At 33.9% G+C, this 20553-nt stretch overlaps 1 protein-coding gene and 1 non-coding gene across 16 annotated transcripts in view; both read left to right on the forward strand.

Annotated features, from left to right (window-relative positions):
• The window catches only part of PCDH15 (protocadherin related 15), a 590647-nt gene extending 572578 nt beyond the window's left edge, over nucleotides 1-18069 (forward strand). For 9 of the 15 annotated variants that reach the window (XM_054728725.1, XM_054728724.1, XM_054728723.1 and 6 more), the window contains one exon: nucleotides 832-2242. In XM_054728725.1, coding sequence (XP_054584700.1) covers nucleotides 832-2242 — 1411 coding nt within the window. Of the gene's footprint in view, nucleotides 1-831; nucleotides 2243-3979; nucleotides 4046-6391; nucleotides 6411-7995; nucleotides 8035-13074; nucleotides 13146-13961; nucleotides 14062-15100; nucleotides 15967-17446 lie in introns of those variants that run through there. The other 6 variants (XM_054728735.1, XM_054728734.1, XM_028127589.2 and 3 more) reach the window with 4 other exon arrangements.
• Nucleotides 10934-11071, forward strand: LOC114226882 (U4 spliceosomal RNA). Its single transcript, XR_003612991.2, has one exon. It is a non-coding gene; the product is annotated as a U4 spliceosomal RNA (small nuclear RNA).
• Nucleotides 18070-20553: the final 2484 nt, after the last annotated feature.

The following is a 20553-nucleotide window of genomic DNA, read 5'->3' on the forward strand; positions in this document are numbered from 1 at the left end:
TATATGAGAACATTTTCCAGTGATATCAAAACTATATTTCATTAACATAATTTTTTTCAGTAAAACGAGTCTTGACTAAAATTTGACCCAGGTCATGTTCAAAAGAAATATCAACAGTTCCTCCCTTGTTTCTAAAATATATGTTTTTAAACTGATTAAGCAAAACTTAAGTAGAAGAAAATAATCCCTGTCAAGATTCTGATGTAAATTCAATTTCTCAATTGTGGTTTTGAAATCTGCTGCAAGAGAAACTCTCTCACTTGTGCTTGGGGATTTTAATTCTCTGAATCTGGAGAATAGGAAAGACATTTCTGTATTCTCTTGCAGGGATTTATCTCAGCAAAGGAAGTACTTTTAGTTCCAGGACAGAATTACTGAGATGAGAGATAATGGACAGTTATGAATCAGATACAGCCAAGGATCCTTTTCCCAAAACAGTTAGCTCTGAGCATCCTCAACCAAGGCAAAGGACATGCAACCATTAACCAAAATGCTAGTCTGCAATTTTGGAGAATTATGATTTATACATGAGAGAACTGTTATGTGTGGTCATGGATCCTTTGCTGTATCAAAATAATTGGGGAAAAAATCAGTGTACAGATTGATACATTTTGGCAAAAAATGAATATTTCTTATGCTACTCACAGCTCTCAAGCTTTTCTGTCCTGTCTTTTTGAGAACAGGGACATCAAAGCAATGTTTTGCTTCAATAGATTAGTGTTATTTGGCATTTTGTTTTGAAGTCGTAATGAGAACCATAAAAACATCTTTCTCATGAAAGCTATGGCACAACCTGTTTCCTTACATTTCATTATCTTCTTTTCTTTCAAGTCTTTACCTTCTCTACCATTTCCAACAAAGCAGGGGAAGTAAGTCAGTCTCAGAAGACAAGAAACATCAGCACGTGGTGATGCCCTTTTCTTCCAATACTGTTGAGGCTCACGAGCAGGCTTATGTAGAAGGATCACTAAAGAACAGCCAGCCCACGTCTGCAAGAAAATTCACATTGATATCTGATGAGGATGCCTTAAATACCCACAGTACCCTTTATAAGGAAAATGTAGATCAAAGATCAACAAATTCAGACTTTTCACTAAGAACAGATTCTATAGGCTCTATTTTACCAAGAACGCAAGCCAAGAATGAGTCTCTGAGGGGCCCACGAAAAAAGATTCAAAGGATATGGAATCAGACGTTCTGTTTACCTAAGAGACCAAAGTGGGAACTTCCCAATAGACCGGAAACCATAGATCTGGATCAGTGGCCAAGCAACAGGCAGAAAGCGGAAAATGAAAGCACTGAACCGTATCCACACAAAAGAGGTAGCAGCAATCCCTTGCTCATAGCTGAAGATACAAGTGTAACAGAAAAAGAGGCACGGCAAGGTGAATCACTGACCATGCAAGGAACAGAACAGCTGAAATCTCTATATTCAGACTCTTCATTTTCTTCCCCTTGGTCTCATTCCACATTCTCTACTCTGCCAACTGTCTCAAGAACTGTGGAACTTAGATCAGAACCTAATGTCATCATTTCTCCTGCTGACTGTTCCTTAGAACTTTCTCCTTCAATGTCGTGCGTTTTAAATGCTCCACGCTTTAGGAGAGAGACACCCAGTTGTATGTTGACTATTGAAACCAAGAACATTTTCGAAAATCCTCCCCATCCACCAAACATCTCTCCTCCTCCCTTCCCTCCACCCCTTCCCCCTCCTCTTATTCTTACTCCTTTTGCTCTTTCCTGTCCTTCTCCTCCTTCTAGTCCTTCTCCTATTCCTCCACTTCCTGTTCCCCCTTCTCCTCCTCTATCTCTTCTCCCTCCACATCCTTCTCTTCCTCCACCACCTCCCCCTTTTCCTTCTCCACTCCCTCCTTCAACTTCAGGTTTGTCCACTAAGTGTGTTTCTATACCAGCTGTTAAACACACTGTCAATGTGACACCAGCCAAGGAAATACAGTCCTCTGTGGGACAGCTATCAACATCAACAACAGTATGCCATGCAGATCCTCAAAGAGAACCAAAAGGAATCCTCAAACATGTTAAAAACTTAGCAGAACTTGAAAAGTCAGTAGCTAATATGTACAGTCATATAGAAAAAAACTATCCCCCAACACACATTCCAAAACTTGAAATTAATTACCCTTCAGAGATGGAAATAACATCTGGACAAAACCAGGAGAATTTGCACAATATTGTTGAGGAATTTGAAAAACAATCTCACACTCAATCTACTTCACTGTAATGTTGCTTTTCCTGTTTTAACTGAACAACTCTTTTGAACATAGTCTTCGAGTGGAGGCAAATTTGGACGTTAAAGAAGATTCCATTCTTTTCCCTAAACTCAATGCAATACTGTTTTTTCCTCACTTTTAATTTAAAATATTATTAACCTCATCATTACTAACTCATAGATTTACCTTAATTTTCTTAACTACGAAGTAGCATTATTTGTCTACATTTATTTAAAAAGTAAGTAATTTCAATCTATTTTTTTAATGGGACTATATGGGCATGAAAGTTAGATATCCAATTTAAAACAATGACTTGTTTATCATGTTAATGCAGTAACTTTTACTTTTCACCATAGTTTTATATGAGTGCTCCAAGAAAAAAAGCAGATTGTTACAAAGAAACTAAAAAATATCATAGGTTCTGTAATTTCCTTGAAGCTTTTGCATTTGGTAAGAAGAAATACTACCAAATTAAATGTTATTTACCTTAAAACATAGGAGGTGACAGACATTAATGGTATTCCAAAATAAAACCCAGGTGCTATAAGATGTAGTCATCTATTTTCTTATGAGAACATCCTTTACTCTGGCTTGCTTTTATCTTACTAGTATGCTTATACATTTGATAAACCTTTTACTTTTTTTCAATTGCTGTCTTAGCTATTTATTTCTCATTGTGCTTTCTTTTTCCTTCTTTATAATGAAAATAAATCTTGAGTTGTTGACTTTTGTAAGACATTTCATTGTTTCCACAGATGTTTAAAGTGCTCTTTAGTTTCGCTTGTCCACATTATTACATCATCTCTTTAATTATAATTTTATTATGAGGCTCCTTCAAAGAAAATATTTATCTCCTGTTTAATAAAGAAATTTGAATCAGATTCATCAAAAGAAGGTTAAGTAAATGTCTACAAATGCGTATCTAGAATGAATTTAGTATTTCACTGGTGAAAATTATAAATATTAATTTATCAAAAACATAAAACATGCTTATCTATTAATTTTTTAGAAGAGGGCATTATGGTGTAATTCCTAACTACTCTTAATTACTATGGATGAATTATTCAAATTGAATCTATAGTATATAAAAAGTTTAAATAGAAATCAAGAGGAAATATATCTGGTGGACTATTACCAGTTTTATATAGGCCTTAACTGTTTGTTTTAGGCAAAGAAGACAAAAATTTGTACTCTAGACAAAAATTTCTGTAGTTGTAGTGGTTGTTTATGTTAGAGTTCAATTTGTTAAATTCTTAAAGGCATCAGCTAAGTACTACCTTCCTACCTTCTTAATGAAAGCTACCCTTAAACATCAAGTAATCACTTTGTTTTTCCTATCGAACACATGGATTGATTTTGTTTACTGGAAATCCCCACTTTGAATACAAGTGTAATCATTTGTTTTACTCTGTAATGTTCATATTTTAGGAAGATATAAGTTTGCACAGATTAAAGCACAATTCCAACATCTAGGCAAAAGTCTTGCTTGATAATTAACATTATCAAGTAAGTATATTTAGGTTCAGGGACCAACAATGTATCATTTCAAAGGTTTTGTTCATCTCTTATATTATGTGATATTTCTTCAAGAATTTAGTCTGACCTCCCTAATTAATAATACCAGATCAAAAGTTTAATTATTTTCATTAGTTCCTCTGCTTCAGATTCCTTTCATCCAAATCAAGAGTAATTTCTTTCTTGGGGTTCTTGCATATGATTTTTTTCTCTCTTTCACTGAATAACTTCAGTTGGAGTTTTTGTTGGCAGCTGGTCTTATGCATGAGAACTTGTACTTTTTGGCGGAGTCTGACAAGGTATTATTCTCAATTGTGTATGCCTTTAATGTGAGTGTGTGTGTGTTTTTAAGCTACCTTGTATCAACTTCTTGGAAACATGAAAGAAATTCCTTAATTCCTTAGATATCTTTAATAATTAAATCTCTAAATAATTACCAAAGAAATATTCTAAGAAATCTAAATAACAATTTTACCTGTAACCTTACCAAAATGTTACATTGTCCTTTTCTATAACATTATTATAATACTTATATAATCTTAAAATGTATTAGTATTTTATACTTTTCAAATGGAACACCCATACCCATGTTTTATATTTAGTCCCATTTTGACACATTATATTTAGATATTCTCATCTTCATCTTAAAGCCAATTGGAAAATCTTCTACATGACACCTATTATCCTAATATTCTTTGAACATGACAGAATTTTTTCGCTCCTCAATCCTTAAGCCTCCACAAACTGACAACCAGACTCTAAAAAAAGCACCTTTTTCCTTGCTGATTTATTATGCTTCAATTAGTGCATAAAGAATTATATTAGATACCTTATTGAAGTACACAGACAGGTTACTAGACAGCTTCCTTCCTTTAAAAAGTAAGCTATAATACACACAAATGATATAAAATGAATTAGTACACATTAGATATAAACTGCACAGAAATATATACCCATATCGTATGACTGGTTTTATAGAAATTAACAGTGTCATGTTAATTGAAAGCACACAGATAATTATACATATTGATTCTGTTGTATACCTCTTCTAAGTTTTTTGCCTTTGAACTAAAACAATACAAATAACTAAATGCAACAAAAAATTAATGGAAGAGTAGTGTTCATCTATTGATATTTTATTCGCCACATTTATAGAAACTACTGCTAAAGAAAAGAGGCAGTTTAAATATCTTAGAAAATAAAATCCAGCTTTGGTTGGGCATTTTATATTATGCATTGATATTAAAAATCTAAATATGAGCTTTCTATATTTATCTCTGAAAGGTACAAATTTAGTAAAAGTTGAAAATGTCTAAACTTCTAAATGTTCTAGGACAGTGGTCGGCAAACTCATTAGTCAACAGAGCCAAATATCAACAGTACAACGATTGCAATTTCTTTTGAGAGCCAAATTTTTTAAACTTAAACTTCTTCTAACGCCACTTCTTCAAAATAGACTCGCCCATGCCGTGGTATTTTGTGGAAGAGCCACACCCAAGGGGCCAAAGAGCCTCATGTGGCTCGCAAGCCGCAGTTTGCCGACCATGGTACTAGGAGAATTATTACCATAACTACTTGCAGAACCACATAAGCACCCTGTAAATCTCACCACAGAACTATTACAAATAATAAATTGCTGATTGGATTAAGTAACTATTATTATATGACCAAATAATAAATTGCTGATTGGATTAAGTAACTATTATTATATGACCAACCATTTCAATCAGCAATGCCATAACCACTAAAGATGCTTGCAAATAAGTAGATTTAGTTTGTGAAGGCCTTGTAATTAAAGTTTTCTACAGAGGTTGTTTTGTTGGACTTTAGAAAGCTATGTACTTACCTCATAACAAATCTTCATTGAAGCTAGTTGTTTAATTCCATATGGCATGGTCAACAGCACCAGTTTAATGCTTTAGGTCAACTCTAATAAATAATATGTTTAAAATATTCATAATTAGTGGCATTAAACGCATACTATACCTTTTTCCTCTCAAGTACAGTCAAATGTTTCACCAACTTATGGTCCAATAACTTTATAAATTTTTATGTAAAATTGAACATTTGGCTCTTACATCTCTAAAAACTTTTTTTGTTTCATGTCTAATAATATAATTAACACTTTAGGTATAATTAACTCTCAAAAGTTAGTAATATTTTGCATTCTCTATTTTTAGAATAAACTGATACAAACAAAACCATCTTACAAACACTTGGGAGAATATATTCTAGCCATAGAGATATATATTTTTTATTCTGAACCGATATAAATGTATAAAACATATCTATCCCCAAGTGAGTATTTTATATGTATCAAGACATCTAGGACAGAGATGTCAAATATTGTTCATTCCAATTGATCACAACAGAATCAATGTGTGTTATTGTACACCACTGTGATAAAATTGATTATGTTTTGGAGTTCACATGGTTAGGCTGATAATTGTTTTTAATAATTCAGGTAGGAAACTTTGATCCTCCTGTTTGATGCTGCCACAAAATATATTTCCTACTGAGATAATTTTTAGTAAAAATTACCTTCTCAGTTTTTCTCAGATTTTTTTAAACACCATTACCTATAATTTTATTTAACCTAAGAAGGCAAGATCTTTAATATTGATTTCTTCATTTCTGCCTTGCAGGAGAGGTTATTCATCGGAGGTAAGGGCATTATGGTGTTATATAATATCAAGGACTGATTTTTATTTTTTTTTCAAAAACAGGGTAATTTTTTTAAACAAAACTTATAACTATGGTATACTATTTCCTTTCTCTTATATGTGTTGCTTCTTTGTTTGGGGATTTTAAGTCTATTATTCAATGGTGAACAAAAATCAATTGCTTACCTTTTTAGGGTCACATTAGTTTTTCCTGAATTCCTATTACTCAATATTGTGAGATTTCCCCAAAATTATTTGTCTATAAATCTAATTTGGAAACTGTAGCATGACTTGACTTTTATTCTATTTACCAGTCCAAGGCTCCATTCTATCACAGTAGAGCTTGAGATCTCAGGGGAAAAAAAAAAAAATTAAGACTGTAAGAAAACTCTGGCTTCTCTATTGTGCTAATTTGGTACTCAGTCTACCATGAAAGAGCTGGGCATTCTGGTCAAAAGTATTTAGGCTGGCCTCACTATACGTGGTACCATCAATGAAGTCACTTAGAACCCAGTATGTACAGTTTCTCTTTTAAGAGAATAAAATAAGCATCTGACCTGATTGGCTAATGTTTTAGGATATGTAAGTTCTAAATTGTTTGAAAATTCAGGTGAATGACGTTAACAATAACTAGTTTGGGGGATAATTATAAAAAATAACAAGTTGAACCAGAATACCTCTAACTTAAATTTCCCACCCTATACAGTGAATACCTTCAAGTAGACTAACTCACTAACAACTCTATCATGGAAACTCTTATCTGCTTAATCAAATAGTCATTCTATTGGCCATTTCAAACAGTCGGTTCATTGGTGGGAGTGGAAGTATCTCAGAACTTCTCTGCCCATTTTCCCACTGCTTACTTTAAGATTCCCGTTGCATAACTATTTCCCCCAACATTTGAATTGTTAATTCTTCTCCCATCTGATTAAAGTACAAATTATCCTGAAACAGACCAATAATGACTATGTTTTCTTTAAATTAATATGGGTGAAAGGGGCAGATACAGTGATTCCTGTCAAATCTGAGGAAGGGCAATATCCCTAATCACAAAAGCATTTCTGAAGACACGCTTAATGCTTGAGTGCAGGCAATCCACATTTTGGTAAAGAGAAAAATGCAAAGCATGTCTTGAATATAATGATGAATATATCATTATTTTGTGATCTCTACCCTTCTTCCTAATGAACCTGATTATATTTAATGTGATTGGGGAGAAAAATAGAGGGGCAATTTAAAATGAGGTTCAATTTGTTAAGAAGAATTGTTTGACATTTAAAGTTCTTTTAGAACCCCAAATGACACCATACTGTGAAGCTCAAACCAAGAAAATTATTAAGTTTAACTTTGATGTTAATTAAAATAATGATGAGATTAAAACAACTTAACTTATTAATTTGTCTTCCAATGTAAGGAGTCAAAATATTATTTAATGCTGTTGGTAGCTATCACATGAATAATGAATTATAATCCCAAGGTAACCAGTTTTAAGCTGTCACCTTTTTTTTCTCTCTTTTCAGTTATAATCTACGTTTTCCATCTGAATTATTTTCTAAACTTTTTTCTATTTTAATTTCCTTTGGCAGCAACAACAACTGCTGAGGCCTTCTCTTCTTAAACCAGAGGTATCAATTTTCTTTCTCCTTTCAACCTCACTGTCTTCATGATACTTTGTGATATTAATGTCGACCATATATGTAAGCAGAGTGGGTAGCTGCCAATGTGGCATAATTTCACAAGAAAGATAAAAGATGGTTTAGAATTAAAATAAATAAATAAACAAATGAGCAAATCACCTCCTTACTGCTTGCTGGTGGCTAAAATTCTAATTTTTTTCTTCATTCTTTGGGAATTAGACAAAAATTTTAGTCCTAATAAAAGCAAGCTATCATTGAATGAAGTAATTCACAAACCTGATCAGTCACTTGTCATAGAATTGTTCTTCAGATCAGATTTAGATTAGGTAAAGTTTGAAGAATGCAGACATCTGTACTGAAATAACAAAAGGTAAAAAATTGGTTATGATTCACAATTTTTAATCATTTAATGTGATTCAAAATACTGCCATTGGTTATCTATTTTAAAATGCCTATGTCATTTGCTTCTGCAATGAGAAAAAGATATGCATAGTCAGAGAATAAATATATATTATTTACATTTGGTTTGCGCTTACACTGCTAAATTTTTTTAGAAAATAAAAAGCAGTATTACATAAACACATCTTCTTTGGCAAATTTAGTATTTTATAAGCTCTATTTTAAAAAAATTATCCAATTTCCTTAATAAAATAATCTTCATTTTGCTAAAGAGAAACATTTCATGGTTAAAATTTACTTTCCACAATTCAGAAGTTGTGTGTCAGGAATATTCAACTTATATAAATTCTTAGCAAAAATTTCCATGGAGACATCTTCCTATGATAACTCAGTGTTAAAATCCAAATACCAATTACCGGATGAAAGACTTTAATCAAGATATGCAACCCTCCTGAGCATCAATTTCATCTTCTATAAAATGTGGGCAGTAAAATTTAACATATTAACTCCCAGCCCAGCAACTTGAACATAGTAGGAAGAAAATCAGTAATTGGTTGATTTTTGTGTGTTTTTTTGTTTGTTTGTTAGGTCAATAAGTTAATTTCCTATGTCTTCTCTATGTAAAATTTTCTTCTCTTAGCAAAAATAAATTTAAAAAATTAACATTTAGTGTTTTATCTGCCCATAAAATCACTTTTTAGTATGCTACTGAGCATGATTTCCTAAATTTGGGGTTCACCTGCTAAGGGTAGCAAGGGCTGCATGGAGCATTTTGGTGTCTCTTCCAGTGAGTGGGGAATCTGAATGGTCACCAGGTCTATTGTTTTTTTCTGAAGAGGAGATGATCTGCCCTTCAGTAATGTGTGGCACAGGTCTCCAAGAAGGACCCTTCAGGTTACTCTCTTCTACTGGCTCCTATTCCTCCTTTCCAGCTCATTACAGATGACTAATTGAATCAAGGGCTAAGTTTCCTGGTTCCTCCCCAGTTGCTTCTATTCTATTTATTTTCTTAAAGGCATCTGATGCCAGATATATGTTGTGCCTAGCAAAAGCTGAGCTTTATTCTTCCTTTAGGAAAAAGAAGTACATGTCTAAAAAAATTATTTTATTCTAACTTTAAAATCTGAGATATACTCAGTTGCACTGTTTACATATTTATTTTTAATTATTGCTAAAAGTTATTAAAATTCAACTTCAAAGTAATTAATTGTAAGAACACCTAACTTGAGATCTCCACTCTTAAGTTTTTGAGTGTATAATAATATTGTTAGCTATAAGCAAAATATAGATCTCTAGAACTTCTTAATTGAAACTTTATACCACTTTTCCCCCCTCTCTTCACCCCCTGGCAATGATCACTCTGTCTATTTCTGAGTTTGACTATTTTACATACCTCATAAAAGTGAAATCATTCTGCTTGTGTCTTTCTATGATTGACTTTTTCATTTGACATTATGTTCCCAAGGTTCATCCATGGTGTTGCACATGGTAGGAATTTCGTCTTTTTAAGGCTAAATGACATTCCATTGTATATACCACATTTTCTTTATCCATTCTTCCATTGATGGACATTTAGATTTCGACGTTAAAATCATTTGGTGGTCTTTTCTCAGTCTCTGTATGTATTAGATTAAACATGTATTGGACAATTAGTTTAAAAGTATTATTTCTGAGACCTATTCACTTTATATAAACCAGTATAATTATGTTGGATATTAAATGCCTCCCAATATGATATATATATATATTACCTTTTTCCAATTTCTTATTGGTCTTTCTCTACCTCATTTCTGACTCTCCCACCGTGAACACTTTTTGTTGGAATAAAACTGCAGCCTAAAAGGGTACAAATCACACGGTATAATAGATGAGTGTTTACATAGTGCACACACCCTAGTATCTCTCCAGAACACCTGTCAACTTCAACACTCAGATATTATTTCCCCTTTCCCAGACTACTCACCTGGTCAAGATAAATATTTTAATGCTATACATATATATTTAAATTTGGCTTTCTTGAATTTTAATTGTCAAAATTATAAAATATTTAATGTGTAAATTCTGGTAATTTGATACATGTATCCATTGTGAAGAGTTCCCTCTTTAGTTAATTAACACAACTATCACCTCACTTATTTCCCTTTTATTATGTGTGAGAACATATAAGTTCTGTCCTCTAAGCAAATTTCAATTATAGAATACAATGTTATCAAATATAGTCACCATCTTTTACATTAGAACCTCAGACCTCATTCATCTGATAGTTAACCTTTACCAACCCCTATTTCCCACACCCCAGCCACTGACAACCACTTTTCTACCCTGTTTCTATGAGTGTGACTTATTTAAATATGTTTTAGATTATTCATATAAGGTGATACAATACCATGCAGTATTTGTTCCTTCTGGCTTGTCCATCTTAGCATAATGCCCTCAAGGTCCATCCATGTCATAAATTATAGGATTTCCTTTTTTCTAAGTGTAGGCATTCATTGTGCAGTGGCAGTATCAGGCCGTGAGGGTTATCTGAGTTGTGATTAGTGCTAATTGAAAACTTTTCACCTGTCTCCTAATGTACATATTAGTTTTCTGGGTTTGTTTTTTTTTTTTAATTTCCATGAATAGAATAGTATAGAATAATAGGCTTCATTTGTACCTGGCTTCTCTTGCTCATCATTCTGTTGGGAGATTCACCTCTGTTGTGTGATGTTTTAGTGTGTTTACCTTGTGGACTTGTTCATTGGTTCCAGACATTGGCTGTTGTGAATACTGTATTTTGGTGTACAATTGTACCCAGTTGTGTTGGGTATATAAATTGAACTACATTGAATTTCTGTGAAACAGGATATGCATTTATTTGACTTTAGTAGTATTATCAAACATTTTCCCAAGGGTTTTACTAATTGATAATCTCTCTAGAAGGATATGAAAGTTCCAGTGCTCCAGGTCCCTGCCAAAACATGGTATTGGTGATTTTTTCCTTTTTATTCTTTGCTATTCTGGTGGGTAAACTGCAGCAGTTTTAACAGCAAAAATGGGTCCTGTTACAGTTGTTTCACAAAACATTTGTAAAGTGCAGTCATCAGATTGTATATAAGTAAAGCTGAGGGACTGCAAACTAAAATAAACATCTAGGAAAGTAATATAAAGTGAATGGAATTTATTAGATATAAAAACAGAAGAGCAGATGGGAGATCCTATTGTAATGCTGGATACAAGAAGTAACACTGTATGGGTGAGAACACAGTAGTCACTAGTAGAGACCATAATTGCTATAAGGAATAGTACCACTAACTAAATTCATGACGTGAAAATATGAGACCAGTGTTGCTGTTTTATTTTTCAGTAGAAATCTAACTCCAGATTTTTTATAGCAATTTCTGACTAGAATTAAGTCAACAAATTCAATTTTAAAAAATATATGTTTGTTGGCCCTGGCCAGTGCTGCTAAATGGTTAGAACATCGGCCTCCACAAAAAAAAAAAAAAAAAAAAGGATTTCAAGTTTGATTCCTGGTCAGGGGCACCTGTCTGGATTGCAGGCTTGATCCCTGGCCCTACTTAGGGCTAATTCAGAAGGCAACCAGCCGATGTCTCTCACAGTGATCTCTCTCTCTCAAACCTCCCCCTCCCCCCCCACTTCCACTCTCTCTATAAATCAATGGAAAAAATATCCTCAAGTGAGGGTTAAAAAAAAGATAGTTTGCCAAACAGAGCACAAGTGACGGTTATTCAGGCTGTGAATTTTTTTTTTTTTCTAATGATATATTAGTGGTCTCAGAGAACTTTTATCTCCTTGAACCAACAGAATTAATTCTATAAAAAACAGATGACTTTAAAAATAAAGTACCAACCTATTTTCCTGTGGATACCTTTACTTTTTCCTCCTTCCCTTTTCTTACTTCATGGCAAAGTTAATTTAACTTGTTCAACCTACTTCAATGTTAAAATAGAATTTAAAAGGGAAATGTAATGAAACTGAACTTAGTTATTTAAAACTAGCTTCATAAGTGTATCTCAGGAAAAAAACATCTTTCTATAAGAGTAGAGTTGGACAAAAATGATATTGTCTAGAATTTAGAAATAGAAACCTTGAAAGGGCTTTTATTGGTTTAATTATATTTAATTAAATCTAGTATGTTTTAAAATATAAACATCCTTGGGAAATATCACATGTTAATGTAATTATCAGATCTTTTCTCAAGAATAGCTTTTGAAAAGTAGAAGTCTTCAGGGTACTAGGAGACAGCAGGAAACTAGAACAATGAAACAATGGTAAAGATAACGCTACAATTTTTCTCAAGGCTAAAGTCTGTTAATAAAATGTAAAATATTAACTGCCTTTGATAGTTTTAAAACAAGAGATAGGCTCATCTGTAACCTTTAGCAGATTTACCTTTATAAAAAATTCCATATTTACCCCCTCAGTTATAAAAACTTAACCTTATTTTGTGTAAAACAATCATAGCCAGAAAACGAATTTGGATATGTTTGACTAACATTTGTAATTAAAGTTATTTTGACAGGAATATTTTGAGAGTCATCGAATTCTAGATCTGGAAATCTGACTTTGAGCTGAAATGTAATAAGAATTTGTTTTCAAAATACAATTTCTCTTTTTGAAAAATAGGAGTTATCCTTGGAGTCTGGAATTGATCCTGGCCAGGAATATGGACAAGATTATTACAGTTATGAGCATGGGTACATTTTCAGATTTTTTTAATCCAGTATCTTAATATTTTTATGAATAATAAGGATTAGTAAATGATTATTGCTACCATTCATGTTATGTGTCATTTTATTTGTTGCATCTTAGAAAATAAGTAACATATCTAGTTTTAGTTTCAGTCAGGTTTTAACCATTTTTCTATATTGAGTTTCATTTTGATGTTCTTTGTTAATATTGACTCCAACTCTAAGAATGCAGTAAAAATTATTTAAATGGGGAAAAAATAGACATCATATTTGCTCAATTCCTGAATTCATCATTGTTTATATGATATGTTTAACATTTCATCTAACCAGTCACCCTCAAGATTTGCCCAAGAGAAGAAAACATACTTCAGAATTTAGTAATAAGCATTTCTACACACGAGTTGCTTTCTAAAAATACAGTAGAGAAATGTAATGACCACTACAGATCATGTTTGAAGCAGAGCTTTACAGTAAAGATAGACTTTTTGTTCTGAAGAAGCCATTATACTTTTAGAAAGAACCTATTTTGTGTCCTAAATTTTTCAATTAATTAAGGGACAATATGCCTAAAGACTCTCCCAAAACTTACTTTGAAATAACTTGACTCTTTTTATTGTTATTCCAGGGTACCATATGGCAAAAATCATTGGTCATCAGGTTGTAGTACCTACCTTTTGGTTTTGTAATTAGTTTACCAGGTGCCTAATAAGTTAGGTATAAGTATCTGTTGACTGAATGATGAAGAAAAAAGAAGAGTCATGGTAGAATCTACCTAGACCACATTAAAAAAAAAAGATTTAAGGTTGTAAGTTTCTATTACAGGTATGAAATGCCTCAATATGGAAGTCGCCGTCGCTTGTTACCACCGGCTGGACAAGAGGAATATGGTGAGGTGGTTGGTGAAGCTGAGGAGGAAGAAGAGGTAATTTCTGTAATTTTCTTCTGTAAGGTTAATAATCCAAGAAGAATTTGTTAACCATACTTGCATAGAAGGCTACAAAATGTTCCAAAAATCAGAAATTCTGTTCACTTATTACATGTTTTCCATAGAAATTTAATAATGCTGGCAATTGTCTTGTCTGTAGAAGAAAATTAATTTTATGTAAGTTTAATTTATATCCTTCTATAAAATGTTAGACATCAGGGATAAAGCTGCAATAAAATTATATTTTCTAAAATCTTAAATGTTTCCCCATACAGATAATATTAAAATAAAATATATAAAAGATTTCACAAATGTTTACTTTTGTTTCTACATTGTCCAGCATATCTAAAAAATTGTGAAAAGTACAGTCTCCAATTTTTTATGTGTGCTGGACAATGTAGAAAGTAGAGTCTCCATTTTTCAGTTATGAGAAAAAGTAAAATATTGTCACCAACATTTTTCATGAAATATTTGTTTAAAGCAGCATGAGGCGTGCATATTTAATTCTTATATTTTGCCTGAAACAATTTACTTGAACATTTATTTTAAAAAAACATGCACACAATAAAGAAATATCATAGTGTTATCCTGTTCAAAATTAAGAGAAATATCCTAGCTCTAACCTGTTCAAAGTTAAGAAAATAGTAAAATTTCCTGGTTATTTGAAATATTTGTAAAGGAAATACATAAAAATATTAAAGTCTACAAATGAGAGAGGGAAGGCGTTATGATTATTTCTCTCTCCTTCGATATGAGATGCAAAATAAATTTTGCATAAGAAAAAAACGAGAAAGCATTAAATGTGCTGTCATTAATATAAGCCAACATAAAATAATTCACTTTTGTCAGGTCACCTCCTGTGTATATACAGTGGGGAAAACCAGTAGATAGTGCTGTGACTGTTTACGTAAGAGCAGTTATGTAACTTGCACGAAGTTGTCACCTGCAGATTCACTCCTGCTCCACTTACGTGGGTCAAGGTCACATCATAACCATGCCCCAGCTGACGCTTCAATTGCATTTTCGTGATTTTCAGGAAGAGGAAGTTAAACCCACAGTTGAAATTAGAGAGCCTAGCGAGGAGGAAGTAGTTGTCACTATTGAAAAGCCACCAGCCGCGGAGCCGACGCGCCCAACGTGGAAGAGAGCCAGGATATTCCCCATGATTTTTAAGAAAGTTAGAGGGCTGGCAGAGAGAAGAGGCATCGTGGACCTGGAGGGTGAAGAGTGGCAGAGACGCCTTGAGGAAGAAGACAAAGACTACTTGAAACTAACTCTGGACCAAGATGAAGCCACAGAAAGCACCGTGGAATCGGAGGAGGAAACCTCAAGCGACTACACCGAGTACACGGAAACAGAATCCGAGTTCAGTTACTCGGAGACGACGGAGGAGGAGTCGGAGTCGGAGACACCCGAGGAGGAGGAGGAAAGTTCCACCCCTGAATCGGAAGAGTCCTCCACGGAGTCCGAAGGAGAAAAGGCAAGGAAAAACATATTCCTCGCCAGGAGGAGGCCCGTGGTGGAAGAAGTCGTGGAGGTCAAAGGCAAGAAGCAGCAGCCACCTGAAGAACCAGAAGAGCTGCCGGGAGAAGAAGAAGAAGCAGCAGCAGCGCCCCCAGCAGAAGGAGAGGAAGGGGAGCCGGCCGCCTTCGAAGAACCAACTGACCTTGAACCTCAAGACGTGACGGAGGAGGCCAGCATGGAGTCGGCTTCGGTGGAAGGAGGTGTGGGAAGCGAGGAGGAGTCGGAAGCATCCAGCACCACCAGCAGTAGCGAAAGTCAGTCCGGAGGCCCCTGGGGCTTTCAGGTGCCCGAGTATGACCCCAGCAGGAGCGCCAGCCGCAGGAAGCCCCCGGGAGCCGACGCCGAGGGTTACAACACAGCCCTTTAGGAGAGCTCACAGTAGGTGGGGGGTTTGCGGTGATGAGTGCTCTCGTGTGCAGTGCCTTCTGTGTGCTCTCTGACATGACACTTGAAGGGGAGGAACGTGATCGCGATTTTTGGTCCGACTTAAGATTAGAAGCGTGCCAGAACAGTGGATATGTATGCCACCCACACAGAGGTGTATATTAGAGTATAGCTTTAAACAGACTCACCTATCCTGTATGAGTCATTCAGAAGACATGACATGCAACCAGTTAAGCAATATTCTCCAGTGGGATTTCTGTTAATGCAACGTGGCATTGTATAGTACAAGGAGGCCCTCTCTATCGGAATGTGTTATATAAATACCTATGGTGGTCTTTATAGCATCTTTTAAAAATAACTCCTAAGGACAAGCTGCAACAAATGAAATCTCTAAAAGTCGACTTTTGCAGGTTTGCATATATGTACATTTCAACTGGCAAAGGTATTATCATAAATATCATGAACAGGTTCAAATGGATTTGTAGTTGGCACTTTCCAATATTAGAAGTTAAATAAAATACATTTTTAAAAAAAATAAATTTCCTACAATTCTGTTGTGGATATGAATTACAGTGAATTTAGAAAAATTAAATTGTAATAACATTTATGCAATTTTTATGGGTAAATAAACAAAAATTTTAAGATATATATCTGAAAATCAAAAAGCATAGCTTACTTAGGGCAATGGGCTGGGAATTCAGATATCCTGAAAATGTAATATTGTTTTGAGAATAACCTAGTATTGTTTGACCTTTGCTCCTTGCCGTTTCTAATGTGGAATGATAAAAGCAAATTTGTGAAAATGTCCATTGTGTTTTAGTTGCTTACAAAAGGAAAGTTTATAATAATTAGTTTTCACTTTTACTAAATAAATTATCAGGATGGGAAAATAGTTTCTTTTAAGTTAACATGAATTTCAATGTGATGGCCCAGAAAACCAGGACACTTCAATGGAATAAAAGCACTAAACTATGCAAAATAAATGAAACAACAATGAAGGGTTAATTAGGAATTAGAACAATGTGGGTTTAAAAATATCTTTACACTACTGGGCATGGAAATATTAGTATGTACAGAATATACCAATGCTATACATTCCTTTCAACTTAGCTTTCCTGAATAGTATAGCAACTGTCAAACAATGGACAGATCCTTAGATATAAATAATATGCCTTTTTGTTTTCCTTGTAGAGAAGCAATTTTATCTAAAAGAGTACACGTGCTTCCTAAAATAAATGTCTACTTCCCAACTCAGCAACACTTTCTTCAGAAGTTATTAAACTGTAAACTCAATGAAGAATTGGTGGGAAAGAAACTGGTGTAAATAGAGTTGCTTCCCTCTACTTCTTTTGATTTATATACCTTTGTTAGCTTTTTTTTTTTTTTGCAAAGGTTTGGAACTGGACAGGCATTGTAATTTTTGCCCTTTTAATTCCTTTGACAATGTCTCACTTTATTGTTTCTGTTTTGACAGTGGGCAAGAAAAAGAATGATCAAGTTAGTTGTTGATCGAGATTATGAAACCAGCTCAGCCGGGGAAGACAGTGCTCCTGAGTGTCAGAGAAACCGTCTTCACCACCCTCATGTCCACAGTAATGTCAACGGCAATGTCTATATTGCACAGAATGGCTCTGTGGTGAGAACCCGCCGTGCCTGCCTCATGGATAACTTGAAAGTTGCCTCCCCGGTGCGACTGGGGAGGCATTTTAAGAAACTAGACAAGTTGGCAGTGACACACGAGGAGAACATCCCCCTGAACACTCTGTCAAAGGGGCCGTTTTCTACTGAGAAAATGAACACAAGACCAACTCTGGTTACATTTGCCCCTTGCCCGCTGGGGACTGACAGCGCGGCGGTGAGGCCCCCGGGGAACAGGCTGAGAAGCACAGTCGAACAGGAGTCTGTGATGGACAGTAAGAGCATCAAGGAAGCTGTGGAATTCCACAGTGACCACACGCAGTCAGATGACGAGGAGCTCTGGATGGGCCCTTGGAACAACCTCCACATACCAATGACAAAACTGTGACCGATGTTTTTTAAAAAAAAATTATTTTGATTTTTACTTCAGTTTTTAATAAACTGTGCTTTTTATTGTCACTGAGAAAATAATGTATGGAATTTGTATCATGCACACAAGCTAAAACTTTGAACAAATATGCTTTAAAAATTTAAAAATTGACAGGTTTGCACTGACATTTGTATCAATTGATTGTTCTTCCCAGAAAATCTTTTGGGACAGACTTTCAATTCACAAGATAATATATCATTTAAACATTTAGTTGTTTTAGTGGGTCTTGCATTTTTTTTCTCATTTTAATAAACAAGAAATAATTTACTAAATAATTATATTTTTTGGTTAACATAAATTGTCATCTCTAGCTTCCTAGAATTTTTTTTAGTACATTTAATTTTACTTTTCATTAAAAAAAATGGGGAAAAATTTGTATTAGAGAATTTTACAGGTAGTGGGTTTATACAACTGCTGTCTATAACTTCTAATTTTTTAACTGGAAGACAGATTGACAAAGTGATAGTAAGTGTGGGAATCTTCTGTAAATGATTTAGAATCATGAGTCTATTTTCCTTATTGTCTAGTATAAAGATTAAGTTTTCACATATGTATATGTTGACTTTTTAAGGAACACTTGAGGTCATACCTCTTTTATAAATATCATTTACAATTTTCCCTGGTGTCCCGCTCACTACACATAAATACGCACTACAAATACTCTTCATACCAAACATAATCGGCAATTTTGTTTAGCCATCTGAAGTTAAATAATTATTCGGAGCATCATAGAAATCTCAGTAAAATGTTACAGAGATAGGAAAGGGTCAAATTGGCCATAATGCATCTAGAACCACAATTTCGGTAAGAAAGATGTAGTAAGATCAGAGAAGTCTCACACTAATATCACTAGACATGAATATTTTATCAACTCAGTATAAAGGAATTTGGTAGGATCAAAAATTTACATATATGTGAAATGCCTATAAAGGCTATAAATCCATAGATTCAAATATATTATAGTATATCACTTCTTCCAGCTCCAGTTTATAGAATATTTTAATACAAATAATATTTACGTGCATAAGACACAGAACCAGAAAATGCTCGCCCGACATTTTTTAATCAAAGGTAAACCTTTGAACAAAGCACAGCGTTTCCCCATTAGCAAATGAAAACAAAGTATCCTTTTAAAGTTTCCATTGTGTGTTGCATACTTTTCAGATATAAAAAGGATGAAACAATATAGTTTAAGAGAATTCAGAATTCTATTGAATATGATTTAGTATGCTATAGATACAACTCACCTCAAATTTTGCACAGCACTGACCAAGTTTAGATTTAAGTAAAATTCTCTCATGCATGCTTATATGGTTGAAAGACTGAATAGTGCTCTATATTTACTTTGCTATCACATGTTTCATCTTTTTAAAATAGTTTAATATAGTACTATTTCCTTATTTCTACAGTGAATGGATTGTATGTAACAAACTTGCCAACTTACACGAGTAGTATGTTTTAATTCAAGGTTTCAAAAGTATTTGAGATCAAATACAGTGGCATCTCATTTATCTGACATCATTGAAAATTAATGCATTATATACCTACCTTGCTAGAAACACTATCAGCATTAACTGGGAGCTTGTTAGAAAGATAGACTCTTGCCACACTCTCAGGTCTATTCAACAAGATTCCATGTTCTTACAAGATCCCAAGGGTGTTTATATCCATATTAAATTTTGAAAATTAATTATCTATACCATTGAAATCCAGGGCTTTCTGGAAGCACCAAAGTGATTATTTTTAGTATAAAATATTTTGGATAGGAATTAGATTAAGCATATTATATTTTCGTACTTGCTCACTTAGAGATCACTAAACATAATTTAATGTTTTCCTGATGTTCTGGGGTCATCTCAACTAGTATCCCATGAGATTCTCTTTGCATACAGCTTTATGGATTCCTTTTGCTTTGTCCAAATTCAGGCTATGATATTTAGCTAATTCTGTCACTGTGCCTCTCTAAAATGTATCTTTCCGTTTACTACTAATCTCCTGGTGAGAAAGTTTGTGTCTTTGTTTGTTTTGCTTGTTATTAAAAGATCATTAAACCCGAGAAAGGGATCAGATATGTGGATTCAAAAATTAAAGTTTTGTGACTCTCAGAAGCTTTTTGGGGTCACTGTTGATGTCTAAGCACTGTTCTAGAAACCTCAATTTGTCAGAAGACTAATGCCCTAAGATATGAGATGTCACTGTATTTTAAAGTCCAATTTTACAATGAAATATGCAAAATAGTACAAGCTACTCAGCAGACATATTTCAGCAATTTCAAGATGATCATTTTAGTAAAAACAATCATGAAGTTAACCTACCCTAAGTTAGTAGAGATAGTATGGAAATAAACAGTATTTACACAGAGAAAAAAAATGAAATATTTGGCCAGTATATTTTGAGGTAAAGTATACTCAGCAGCAAAAACATTATCAACTAACTACATAAATCTAGACTGATTAAGTAGTTACTTTGAAAGGACTTTCACTATTTTATAAAACTGACTCAGGATTAAAGTT

Source organism: Eptesicus fuscus, chromosome 17 (assembly GCF_027574615.1).
Source record: "Eptesicus fuscus isolate TK198812 chromosome 17, DD_ASM_mEF_20220401, whole genome shotgun sequence".
NCBI classification, from domain to species: Eukaryota; Metazoa; Chordata; class Mammalia; order Chiroptera; family Vespertilionidae; genus Eptesicus; species Eptesicus fuscus.